Source organism: Kogia breviceps, chromosome 16 (genome assembly GCF_026419965.1).
Source record: "Kogia breviceps isolate mKogBre1 chromosome 16, mKogBre1 haplotype 1, whole genome shotgun sequence".
NCBI lineage: Eukaryota > Metazoa > Chordata > Mammalia > Artiodactyla > Physeteridae > Kogia > Kogia breviceps.
In genome coordinates this window covers 16806958-16819827 of record NC_081325.1, presented here as the reverse complement: position 1 = coordinate 16819827, position 12870 = coordinate 16806958, and the positions used below count along the sequence as shown (strand labels likewise).

General features: G+C 47.0%; 1 protein-coding gene across 4 annotated transcripts in view; it reads left to right on the top strand.

The window, feature by feature from the left end:
• Positions 1–12870, top strand: part of WDFY2 (WD repeat and FYVE domain containing 2) — a 174904-nt gene that overhangs the window by 135593 nt on the left and 26441 nt on the right. For all 4 annotated transcript variants that reach the window (XM_067016785.1, XM_067016787.1, XM_059041634.2 and 1 more), the window contains exon 7: positions 9296–9422. In XM_067016785.1, coding sequence (XP_066872886.1) covers positions 9296–9422 — 127 coding nt within the window. The remainder of the gene's footprint in view (positions 1–9295; positions 9423–12870) is intronic.

Genomic DNA, 12870 nt, shown 5'->3' with positions numbered 1-12870 from the left:
GTGGGCGCGTTGCTGGGGTGGGAGTGGGAGTTGGTCAGGGAATGTCTGCCCCGGGTTGTGGGGGGAGATACGACTTTGACCTAAGATTGTGGCGGAGGAGGAAGTGTCGAGTTCGTGAAAGAGAAGTGAGGAGAGCAGGGCAGGCAGGACAAACCAGCGCCGTCCAAGGCCTGGGGATTTGCAAAAAGCGTGGCCCTCTTGGGAGCGCCTAGTGACTCTTTTTGGCTGGAACACTGAGTATGGGTGGGGGTGGGGGGGTGTCAGCCGGAAAGGAAGTGAGAGTCAGTTCAGATCGCTGAGAGCATTATCCTGACATCAGGGGGAAATGGTGAAAGAGTTTTAAGCAAAGAAGTTAACCTGATCGGATTTAAAAGATTGCTCTGGGAGCAGAGTAGAGAGTGTGATGGGAGAGCTAGTAGGAAACTGTCCCTCGCGGCGTGGCTGTGGTGATGGGAGGGCGGGGAGTGGATAGACGTGCGGTAACATTTTAGAGGCCGTGACAGGCTGGAGAGTTCCCAGATTTGGTGGAGGCAGAGGTGGCTTTCAGCTCGACCTTCTGGCTCTTTAGAAGTCAGACGTTGCCCAGAGCACCGATAGGAATTCCCCGAGTCCTGTACTGCTGCCTCCGGGTCAGGAAAGGGGTAAGTCGCTGCTTCTTTACTGCTGTGAGGTGAGCCAGGGGTGGCCCAAGGATTTCACGTCTTCCGGATTAGTTCCAATATAAAATACTACCTGATATTGTATCTTATCTTCCTGAAAGAATGTAAACTATTTTCACATGATTTCATCATGAAATATCTTTGAGGAAGACAGGACGTACCCAAGAAGGTTGTTACCTAACACGAAGGCAAATAAATGTAGCAGGTCACCTATCTAATTTGTTATTATTCCTAGACAGTCGTATCTACCCATCTCCAGTCTGGCTACAGCACAGGTCATTCACTTAAAGCTAGAACCAGGGCCTCTGAGAGATTCCACGATGATGCAGACATTGTTGAGTTCTTCCTATGCAGTTAAGTCCATCTGGGCCCTGGGAGGTCCCAAACTCAGCCAGACACAATTCTGGAGAAAGGGGCTGTGAATGGAGGGTAAGTTTTAACCTCCTCACTCCCTTACCCCCCAAACAAAGACCTTAAGATGAACCTAGGTCCATTAAAGATTGATCTTGGGGATCTAATCACTCCAGATCCAAACTTAACAGCAGACAAGTCTTCAGTATGTGTATGGAGTCAGCCATTCACCCATCACTCTCTGTTACAGTACAGGAGGTCATATAAAAACGTGAGTTAGTGATGGAATCTGCCTAATAGCCATACCCAGAGGCCAAAACCTGGCATTTACTAATCCATAGGGATTTAGAAAAAACTAATTTTATGTTCTTATGCTCTCCCTCTGCTGCTTTTATTTCTGGAGCTAAATGCCAAATATCATAGTCCTTTGATATTTCTGCAGAAATTAGAATATATTTCTGCCAAAATGTCACACACCGATTTGAACAAAGGGGAAAAATATCAGATTTTGACCACCGGAAACTACTAGTATCAATAAATTTTTTTTTTCTTCTAAGAATTTTTTTGGTTAGTATGAACATATTGGAAATAGGAGGGCTTGAATGTGAACCCCCTCCCAAAGCATTACTACTTAACAGAAAATCAAATACAGACTTGTTCATTGACTGTTAGGAGAGGTATTGAAAGTAACAGTGTGGCTATAATAAAAATAACTAAGACAAGGACAGGCACAGTTTAGTGCAGATATGCAAGTTCAGATCCTGAAGCTGAAAGCTTAATTTTTGTTTACCGTGGGGGCTTTCACATCTAACAGATGAGGATCTTCGTCAAGAGTCCGTCAGGTCATTGGCTCTCCATGTGACGAGTGCTACCACTCACTGGTGAATGAAATCAGCCTAGTCCTTGCCCTGTTCAAATCCCGCTCATGGAATTAAAGCAATAATTGGAAATATTAGGCGTGTCACAAGTGTTGTGAAGCCCCGAGGCCACGCATGGGCTTCCTTGGGAGCAGTTAACAAGAGGGCTTCTTGTCCAGAGGGTTAAAGGGGGGCTTCTAAGAAAGTGGTGTTTAAACAACACCTTAAGAAGACTGAGGAGTTACCCAGGTGGTGGGAACATTCCAGACCCCGGATGTATGAAGCCTGGAGTGGGTAAGTGTGAATGGAGCCCAGTGGCCTGTGTGGAGAGCCAGGGGGGAGGGATACAGGTTGACGTCCCAGGCAACGTGAAGAACGTCGGATGGACCTTGTTCTCAGGCAGTGGGAAGCCAGTGGTGGAGTTGAGGCAGGGTGGCAACGCGCTTCCCTTTGTAACGAATCGTGGTAGCAGCGGGTGGTGGACCGAGTGGGGACGAGGATGGATGTGAGGAGGAGGCCTTTTAGAAGGAAGCTACTGCCGGAGTCCCTGGGGACAAGGGGACTGCTGTCTGGACCGGGAGAACAGCAGCGGCCGTGGAGAGTAGAGGAGGGGCCCAGGGTCTGTTTAGGAGATGAGGAGTCCGCAGCGCTCGATGATTGCTTGAAGCAGGAGTGGCTTCCACGTTGCTGTCTGGAACGTTTGGGTGGTCGGTGATGCCATTGACTGAAAACGGGAACAGCAGAAGTAAGAGCAGGTTTGCGAGAGAACGTCATGGTGCTTTATTTTTTTTTAATTTTTTTTTATTATTATTTTTTTATTTTTTTATTTTTTGCGGTATGCGGGCCTCTCACTGTTGTGGCCTCTCCCGTTGCGGAGCACAGGCTCCGGACGCGCAGGCCCAGCGGCCATGGCTCACGGGCTTAGTTGCTCCGCGGCACGTGGGATCTTCCCGGACCGGGGCGCGAACCCGTGTCCCCTGCATCGGCAGGCGGATTCTCAACCACTGCGCCACCAGGGAAGCCCCGTCATGGTGCTTTAAACTGAACGTGACCGAGGAGGCGGCAAGGAGTCGGCTGGATGTCCCGCTGTGGGTCGCAGGAGGAGGGTGTAGCCTAGAGACGGAGCACGCTTACCTTCCCAGAAACACCCATCACTTCAACCCGGAGCAAAACGCAGTAACTGAAAGGTTACGTACTCTGGTCAAGAGGCTCCGTGGTCTGAGGACTTCCTCGGCTGCCTCTCCTCTGGCCGCGTTCTGCCTGCACACGCTCACCCTGCACGTGTGGTGGGATGTGCATGATGAGAGACCGGGTTGCACTGGTGGAGGCAGAGCCCGCGGTGTCCAGCCCTGACTTTGTGACCCTCCACCTAGTCTTTGGCTTTTGCAAGGTATGTTGTAAAAGCCTCCAAAAATTAGCTCACTGAGCATTTGGTAACACGTATGAAATTTCTAAAAATGTTTGTACTCTGATCTGGTTCCACGGTTGGGAAACTCTTCTAACTAAATCAGAAATGTGAATAAAGTTTTATGTATAAAAATGTTCATCCTAGCAAAACGTATAATAGTTGAAAGTTTAAAAACCTAACAGTAAGTGAAATAAGGTACATCCATGCTTTGGGATAGTGTGCGGCCATTAAAAATTCCATTTTTTTTTTTAAACATCTTTATTGGAGTATAACTGTTTTACAATAGTGTGTTAGTTTTTCCTTTACAACAAAGTGAATCAGTTATACATATACATATGTTCCCATATCTCTTCCCTCTTGCGTCACCCTCTCTCCCACCCTCCCTATCCCACCCCTCTAGGTGGTCACAAAGCACCGAGCTGATCTCCCTGTGCTATGCGGCTGCTTCCCACTAGCTATCTATTTTACGTTTGGTAGTGTACATATGTCCCTGCCACTCTCTCACATCGTCACAGCTTACCCTTCCCCCTCCCCATATCCTCAAGTCCATGCTCTAGTAGGTCTGTGTTTTATTCCCGTCCTACCCCTAGTCTCTTCATGACATTTTATGTTTCTTAGAGTCCATATATATGTGTTAGCATACGGTATCCATTTTTGAGAGTATAAAATAGTGTAGATAAAACCTTGATTTTTAAGAATGAATTCATTTATGTTAAAAGTTATTCTGTCGATGGGCTTCCCTGGTGGCGCAGTGGTTGAGAATCCGCCTGCCGATGCAGGGGACACGGGTTCGTGCCCCGGTCCGGGAGGATCCCACATGCCGCGGAGCGGCTGGGCCCGTGAGCCATGGCCGCTGAGCCTGCGCGTCCGGAGCCTGTGCTCCGCAACGGGAGACGCCACAGCAGTGAGAGGCCCGCGTACCGCCAAAAAAAAAAAAAAAGGTTATTCTGTCGGTTATATTGTGGAGGGCCAAGGCAGGGAGAAGCATGTAATGAAACCATGAGGGACAGCTCCGGAGCGGAAAGCTGGAGTGAAGGACAACGAAATGGAATAAATGATTTTTGTCAATTAAACTATCATAAACCCCAGAAACCCACAACCATCGCAGCCCTGGCTCCCATTCTCCATCCTGGTTATGGGTCATGCGGGGCGAGGAGGATGGGCTGGGTGTAGACGGAGATGGGGGGAGCATTAGGTCTGCACCGCTCCGCGAGGTGGGCTCGCCAGGGTGGCTGACCCTCGCTGCCGCCAGAGGCGTCGGGTGGAAAGGACTCTGCTGCTCATCAGGAAGCTGACAGAGGCAGCAGCCGCCTCGGAAGGAAGGGGCTCCCCGCCCCATCCCTCTGTGCCCCTCTGTGTCTGCCAAAGCCTCTGTTGTGACGGCTTACTGCTCTCCTTTATCGTCCTCCCGTGCTTCTTTGCCATCAGGTGAGTAAACATACGCTGAGCACCTCTGGTGCACCCAGCTCTGTGCACTGTGCTTGAATACAAAGATGTGGAGCCTAAAGTCTACAGTGGGGACAGATTTGTAATCCAGCAAAGTTGGATCCAGTGAGTGATGGTGACATTTAGAGACACGGGCAGAGGTGGAAGCCTCACCTAGATTGGGGGTGTTGCAGGGAAGGCTTCCTGCAGGAGAGGGCACCTGAGCTGCACCTTGAAGAGGGAGAAAAAGTTACCTGGGGGATAAAAGGTGGGTCTGGCGCTCCAGGCAGAGGAAGCAACCGCGTCTCGTGAGAGAATGGCTCCACCAAACCCAATGTGCGTGTCCTTCTCGTTCCCAGAACTAACAGCGTATATTTGTGTTGGTGTAGGGTCTGAGTCTTCTTTGTTTTGAATATATCCACAGAGCTTAGCACAGTGCCTGCCCTTTGGAAGATGCTCAGTACCTGCTTGTCGAAGTGATTTGAAATGAATGCTGCGATTTACAATTTATAAACCAGCCTCCAAGAGAGACACCGTTGTTAGGTCATTTATACAGAACTGGGAATGGGACCACAGGGTGATTATTTTTGCCTCCCCAGTCCCATCCTGTTTCCTGTCTTGCAGCTTTTCCTTCCAGCTTTCCCACTCTTCCTGAAGCCTGTGGTATAACAGTCTGGCCCTGGGAGAGTCTGATGAACATGCCCTGACTTGCTTTAACCTGGCTCTCTGTTCTCTCTTCCTGACTCTGTGTTACCAAGAACTCCCCTTCCCAGCTCCGGTTCCTTGCAGTCAGATGTGATGTGCAAAAACTAGAGGTAGATCTTGTTTCTAAAACTTCAGTTGATCTTATGGTGGTTGAGATAGCATGGGGACGCGCTGGTCACTGCCTTAGGCTGACTCAACAAAAAACAGTGTCACAGAGATGGTCCAGACGAGGTCTCCTGCACTATAATCATAGCTCGCGTTTATTGAGTGTTTCCCATGCACTGGGCACTGTTCCATGTGCTTATACATATTCACTCATTTCATCTTACCAAAACTATTATCATCCCTCTTTTATGGATGAGACTTCTGAGACTCAAAATCTTAAATAACTTGCTCAAGGTCATATACCTAATAAGGGTAGAGCTGTCATTTGAGCCTAGAATCTGGTTCCAGAGCCTTTGCACTTCTGATACCGTATATCAACTTCCCATTTCTTCATCATAAACCATCCTTATCCCATAGTCACCAACAAAGGCCAGAGGGCCTGCTTCTCCACACACACACACACACACACACACACACACACACACACACACACACGCCTAGTTTTTATTTTTTACTTGTTTTCGAGTATGTGAAATATTAACATGATTCCAAAACTCAAAACCAAACCAGAAAAACACAATAAAAAGTGTCTCTCCTTCATGGCTTCTCCATTCCCATTTCCCAGCCTCTCCCACACACCTGCTGTAGTTAACAAATCTCAGTAATTTCTCATCTACCCTTTCTTCTTAGATGAGAGGTAGCATAATGTAAATATTCTTTTGCACTTTGCCTTTTTCCCTTTACGGTATATCCTGGAAATCATGTCATAGCCCTCCAGCAGGCCTTCTCCATTCTTTTTCATAGCTGCATAGTACTCTGTGAATGTACCATAGTTTATTTGCCCACTCTCGTATATGAGCATTTAAGTTGTTCCCAATGTTTTGCTATTTCAAACCATGCTGAGATGAATAGAGTGTGTATTTTGGTGTATTTGATGGGAGCAGGGACAGTATCTTCAAGATAAATTCCTGGAAGTGAGAGGGCTGGATTGAGAGCTAAGTGCATACGTAGTTTTGTTGGATATGGCCTTCCCCATGTTACTGGTTTGCATTCTCATCGACAAGGTGTGAGAGTGCTTTTTTCCCCCAGAGCCTTTACAACAACATGTGTGTCATACTTTTTAATTTTCTAGGCAAGAACTTTAATTGTGGCTCATACAAGGATGGTAGCAGTGGAGATGGTGAGAAGTGCTTAGATTCTAGATACATTCTGAGGGAAAAACCAATTCAGAGCTTATAGTGGGTTGCTTTGGAGGCTAATGTAACAGTTTTCCAACCAGGGTTCTCTCTAATTCTGTTTAAGTATTAGGCATCAATATTAACAGTCTAAACTAATAACTTCTTTTCACTTGTCTGACAGTTTTGAAGCTTTGGGTGACTCTCATCTTCCTCTTGGACCAGCCTTATTATAATATTCTAGTAACTCTATGGCATTGTAGTAGGTAACGGTGCTCCTCTAACAAATACCTTTCACCATTTCAGTGGCTTAATGCAAAGGCTTTTTTCTCACGCATGTAACAATCCACTGCAAATGTCCCTGTTCTCTTCCATGTGGTGATTCAGGGTCCCAGGCTCCGTCTAGAATTTCTCTGTGTCCTGGCGTCTCGGAGTCCTCCAGAAGGAAGTATAAAGAGAAAGTGGAAAAGGAACATCTTAACTGCCTCGGCCTGGGAGGGATGCGTATGACTTGCGCGTACTTTCGGGGTTCCCTTGCTGAGAACTGCTCACATGCCCCCCTAGTTGCAAGAGGGGCCAGTTCATGTGGCCCCTGTAGGAAGCAACTTTCCAGGGAGCACTGTATACACAAGAACAGGGAACATGAATCTCAGTACACAATTAGCTGACTCTGTCACGGCTATTTAACACAGTGAGTCATTCGAGTACCGTGTGGGAATAAACATTTTGCACGATGGGATGCGTATCCTGAAGCATTACATTCTCCGATACTGAAGGAAGGGTAAGGGGCGGGGGATGGGTACATGAAGTTTAATAACAGGGAGAGAAGATGAGTTATACAGAAAGAGAAAATATTTAGCTTTGAAAGGCTAAGTAAGCATAACAGAGGAGTTCCAAATAACGAGATCTGTGGATGAAAAAGCGGTTTTTGTGTCTTCATTCATCTGCTCTTTCGTTCATTCAACAGGTACCACCAGAGCCTGTTTGCTGCTGGCCCTGTGCTTGTTTTGGGGTGGGAGCCGGGGAGGGAAGAGGAGATGGGAGCTGCAGGGGGTGGTCAGCACAGGTGCGCTGGGGGAAGTGGTGTGTATTCTTACAGGGACAGGAATGTATACAAAATGTTGTGCAGGTATAGGGAGAAGCTATTAAGCATAATCCAGGAGAGTGGGGTTTTTTTTTTCCCTTTTGATCTTGAAAAAATATCTTCTGAGACATTATATGAGAGAAACTTTCCTAAAAGCTTTTTTGTCTTGTTTTGTTTTGTTTTAAGCGTGTGCTTCATCTATATATTATTATTATTTTTTAACATCTTTATTGGAGTGTAACTGTTTTACAATGGTGTGTTAGTTTCTGCTTCACAACAAAGGGAATCAGTTATACATACACATATGTTCCCATATCTCTTCCCTCTTGTGTCTCCCTCCCTCCCACCCTCCCTAAAAGCTTTTAAAGTGCAGTACTTCATTAGAACAAACTGATGATCTAAAGAAGAAAAATGTCGGATTCCGACAAATAAGCAACTTGTATGTTCTTTTCAGGATATAATATTTTTCAAGAAAAATGAGTGAAAAATGAGTATTTCTCATATTCTTAAGTATTCATAAGCTTTGTGCTCATCCTATACATAAAAAGTTACTATTGCTCTCCGTACACAAGAAGCTTGATTTATGATGGGACTGCCAGGGAAGAAAATCTGTCGTAATATTTTATAGCCAGACCACTGGAGTGATGCTGATAACCATCTGTACAGAGTGGCCCCGGGTAACTGGTCCAGCCATGCTCACTGTAACCCTGTGAAGTCGGTGGTGGTTAGGCTGATACTATCCTCAGTGGTGTCATCGTATTACCGTCATCCCCAGTTTACAGTTGAAGAAACTGACACTTGAGGATGTACGTAATTTTCCCAGAATCTATAAATTTAAATTCCCAGAGAGAGAAAATAAATTTTAAATTCTGATATTGTTGTCTATCAACACCTGTATTCAAGAATAAAATAGGGCTTCCCTGGTGGCGCGGTGGTTGAGAGTCCGCCTGCCGATGCGGGGGACGCGGGTTCGTGCCCCGGTCCGGGAAGATCCCACGTGCCGCGGAGCGGCTGGGCCCGTGAGCCACGGCCGCTGAGCCTGCGCGTCCGGAGCCTGTGCCCCGCGGTGGGAGGGGCCACAACAGTGAGAGGCCCGCGTACCGCAAAAAAGAATAAAATAAATCTAACTGAGCTTTTTTAAAGCCCCAGTTATTGCTCACCTGCTGTCGGGATGAGGGGTAGACGGGGCTTAAAAACTATGGTCAATATTTCCAAACAGCGCGGTATTTTCTGTTCTTAGAACTATGTCTATTTTTTGAAGGTCAATTAATTGCCTTTTTCATTCCCCTTTGGTCTTTACAGTAGTTGATTTTCTGGTACATTAAATTTGGGGGGAAAATGCATAAAGGGTGGGACTTTTATCCTTGGAGCCCATTCTTTTCTCTTTGGGGACTTATTTGTTCTTTCAGCAAAAGTTTGTTGTGTGCCAGGAATTGCGCAAGACCCGAACTCCTCTGCTCTCACAAGTTATTGGTGAATAATGTCGTCACTTTGTGACTAATGGCCAGCTGTGTCTGTTCTCTCAGGTGGGGTGACTGCTCTCTGTTGGGACCCCGTCCAGCGGATGTTGTTCTCCGGGAGCTCCGACCACTCTGTCATCATGTGGGACATCGGTGGGAGAAAAGGAACAGCCATCGAGCTCCAAGGACATAAGTAAGGCTGCTGGTGCTTTTATTTTTTTTAAATTTATCATTTATTTTTAAAATTTATTTATTTTTTATTTTTGGCTGCACTGTGGGGTGTGTGGGATCTTAGTTCCCCCACCAGGGATCGAACCCGTGCCTTCGGCAGTGAAAGCACCAAGTCCTAGCCACTGGACCACCAGGGAATTCCCTGCTGGTGCCTTTATGACGAACTCTGGGAAAAGATTCCCGGCTGAGAGCTGGAACAAAGGCGTGCGGGCCAGTCTTTGTGGCAGGAGCTTAGCCTGGGGATAACGTGACAGGAACGCAAATAATGGCCACTTTGATTTATATCTGGACACAAGTATGTTTATTTATTTATACTCCATTTTAATCCGAAGAGGATTTGAGAGTACTTACAAAAGCCACAAAATAAAATGATGGCAGCAAAGAAATAAAAGGTGAAAAAGAGAACCAGGGAAGACTATAAGGGTAAAAAATGGAGAGTGAGGGGAAAAAAGAGCTTCAGAATATAAGCTATGAAGGCCTACAGAATTTCTATCATTGAGTTCAATGTGGTTTCAAGATTCCTGGCAGCTTAAGGAAAAGGAGAGAGATAATATCCTCACCCAGTACATGTTGTACTTCCCCAGCTATTTACTGAGCACTCGCCTTGATTAGTATCAGGCTCTTCTTCCTTAAGGAGTGGATTTCAGGAGACTGAGGGGAAGAGCCGAGAAAGCTTTGTGCCTCCTTGGAGGGGTTCTCAAACTTTGTTGTCCGCAAAGAATCACCGAGGAATCTGTTAAGTAGATTCCTGGGCCCTGTCCTCTGAGATTCTCTCCACTGGTCTGGAGCTGCGGGCATCTGTGTCGTAACAAGCCTCCCGAGTAGCTCTGCCGGTGACCCTTGGACCACACTCCGATTTGGCCCACGTGTGCTGCCCGAGGTCCCCGGCGGCGAAGCCTGATCATGTTGCCAAAGAGAATTTTCAGTGTGCTTTAGAACTCTGAAGCTACTCTGAATTGTCTTTGACTTTTAAAGTTTTCAACCTGATCTTAACTATGACTCTAATATATCAACTCCCATGAACTGACTGGTTTTAAGCGGCATTAGCTCTGCCTGTAGATCTGCCTGGAAACACGAGTTTCAAAAGCTTCTCCCAAGCAGTTAAATTTACCGTTTGGAATTGTTAGATATGAGCTAATTCAATTTTAGAGGGCCCATGCACAAATAATTATTTCTTGTGTTAGAGTTTAATTTTAGAGACGTAGCTACTAAGTCCTTCATTCCCACACGAGAGAACAGATCAAGCTATACTTGGCTTGTGGGACCACTCAGACCCTAGTGTCAGCTCATGAAAGGAATCCCTCCCTTATATTTCTCTCCATGACAAGGGGACACATATGGAGATCACGTAGAAGGAGTTGACATCGTCCGTGTAAGTGAAGAAAAAGAGAAGCAGACTACAGCCCCGTTTCCTAATACTTGGTTCCTAGCTACTCTACCAAGTAATTCCTGGTACTCGGGCTCCCTCCGAGAAATCAGATACAGGCTTTGAATGAAGATCAGCAATAGTCCTTGGGCTCATGCAGATTCGCTCATAACTAGTTTTATTTCCACGCGGTGGCTCACACAGACTGCAAGCAGGGCGAGTGTCAGTACTGACCGCCAGCGTCACTGGGTGCTGTGTGTCCTTAGGCGAAACGTTGTTCTGGGAGACTTGCATCTACAGTTGGATAAGAAAGGAAAAGCTAGGGCTTCCCTGGTGGCGCAGTGGTTGAGAGTCCGCCTGCCGATGCAGGAGACACGGGTTCGTGCCCCGGTCCGGGAAGATCCCACGTGCCGCGGAGCAGCTAGGCCCGTGAGCCATGGCCGCTGAGCCTGTGCGTCTGGAGCCTGTGCTCCGCAACGGGAGAGGCCACAACAGTGAGAGGCCCGCATACCGCAAAAAAAAAAAAAAGAAGAAAGGAAAAGCTATAAAGTGGAGACAGAGTCACTCAGTTCCAGAAAAATGAAGCCTGAACTAATAGGTCTTCCAGTTTCTGAGACATACAGGCTTGGCCTTTGAGAAGATGCAACGAACCATATGCTTGGAGTCCATCCTGATCGGACCACGCCCTGGAGCTTGGTGCGGTGGACAGGCTGTGAGATCAGGAGCTACCGGTCAGAACTGCCTTGAACAGGAAAAACAGCAGAAGGCCTTGCCTGGTGCTTTATTTATGGATACTTCAAGCTTAGTAATAAGGTGGAGTCTATGAGGGGCTCCTTGACACCAGGTCTTAGTCTGAGAGGGGTCGCCCTTGGTGTCACAGAACTAGGAGAAGCAAACCTCCTCAGCGTCGTTGGTGTCACGCAGTGAGAGCGGGTTTGAGTGCCGGAGGTGGGGATAGGGAAGCACTGGAGCTGCTGACAGATGGAGGAAGACCAGGTTCACAAAGCAGGTGCAGGAAAGAAGGGCAAGGGCATCGGGCAGGATAAGGCCCACGTTCACAGCAGCCACTCCTCTGCCCTGAAAATTGGCCACTGGATTGGTGTCTGGTGATTCCTGTATTTGTTTCTCGTGTTTTGTTTTTTTCCAAATTATCAGGAATCTTTTCTTGTTTCTTTTTTTTTTTTTTTTTTTTTAATTTTTATTGGAGTATAGTTGCTTTACGATGTTGTGCTAGTTTCTGTTGTAGAGCAAAATGAATCAGCTATACGTATACACATACCCCTTCTGTTTTGGATTTCCTTCCCATTTAAGTCGCCGCAGAGCATTGAGTGGAGTCCTGTGTGCTATATAGTAGGTTCTCATGAGTCATCTATTTTATACATAGTATCAATAGTGTGTGCATGTCAATCCCAATCTCCCAGTTCACCCCATCCTTGATTCTTGTATTTGAGTAGGGTCTACTATTTTGTCAAAGAGCTTTCAAAACACACAGATACCTCAGTTTAATCTTACAATAACCCTATGAAAGAGAGAGGTCAGGTATCATTTTTTCGGTGAGAATATTGGGCCTCCATCCTCAAAGACCCCAGCTGGTAGCTTAGGTCTCCCAGACCTCAGTTCAGTCCAGCGGAGAAAGCTTCTCAGAACCTTCTTTGTATCCAGCGCTGTGCTTAGGCTCTGGGGAAACAAAAATGAACATTGACTAACATGGTCCCCAGCATGTCCCACGGTGTTTCCTTTCTTTTCTACTTTAGAGGCCAAAGTCTTTCTGCTTTGGGGGCCTCAGGCTGCCCCTTGGTCTCCTACAATTCCTCATCTTCCCACCTTCCCCCAGGATGACTGTCGGTGGCCAGAGATCCAAATCAGAGACCCAGTCGTTGAGCTTGGACACCGGGAAGAGCAGACTGAGACTGGACCAGAGACTCCCCACCTCTCAGGGTGGGGAGACTGCCTTCCCCTCTTCTGGAAACGTCCAGCCATAGTGTGGAGGGACAGCTCCCTGTGGCTTCTGTCCCGGGTTCTGAGCTTTCACACCATCCTTCAC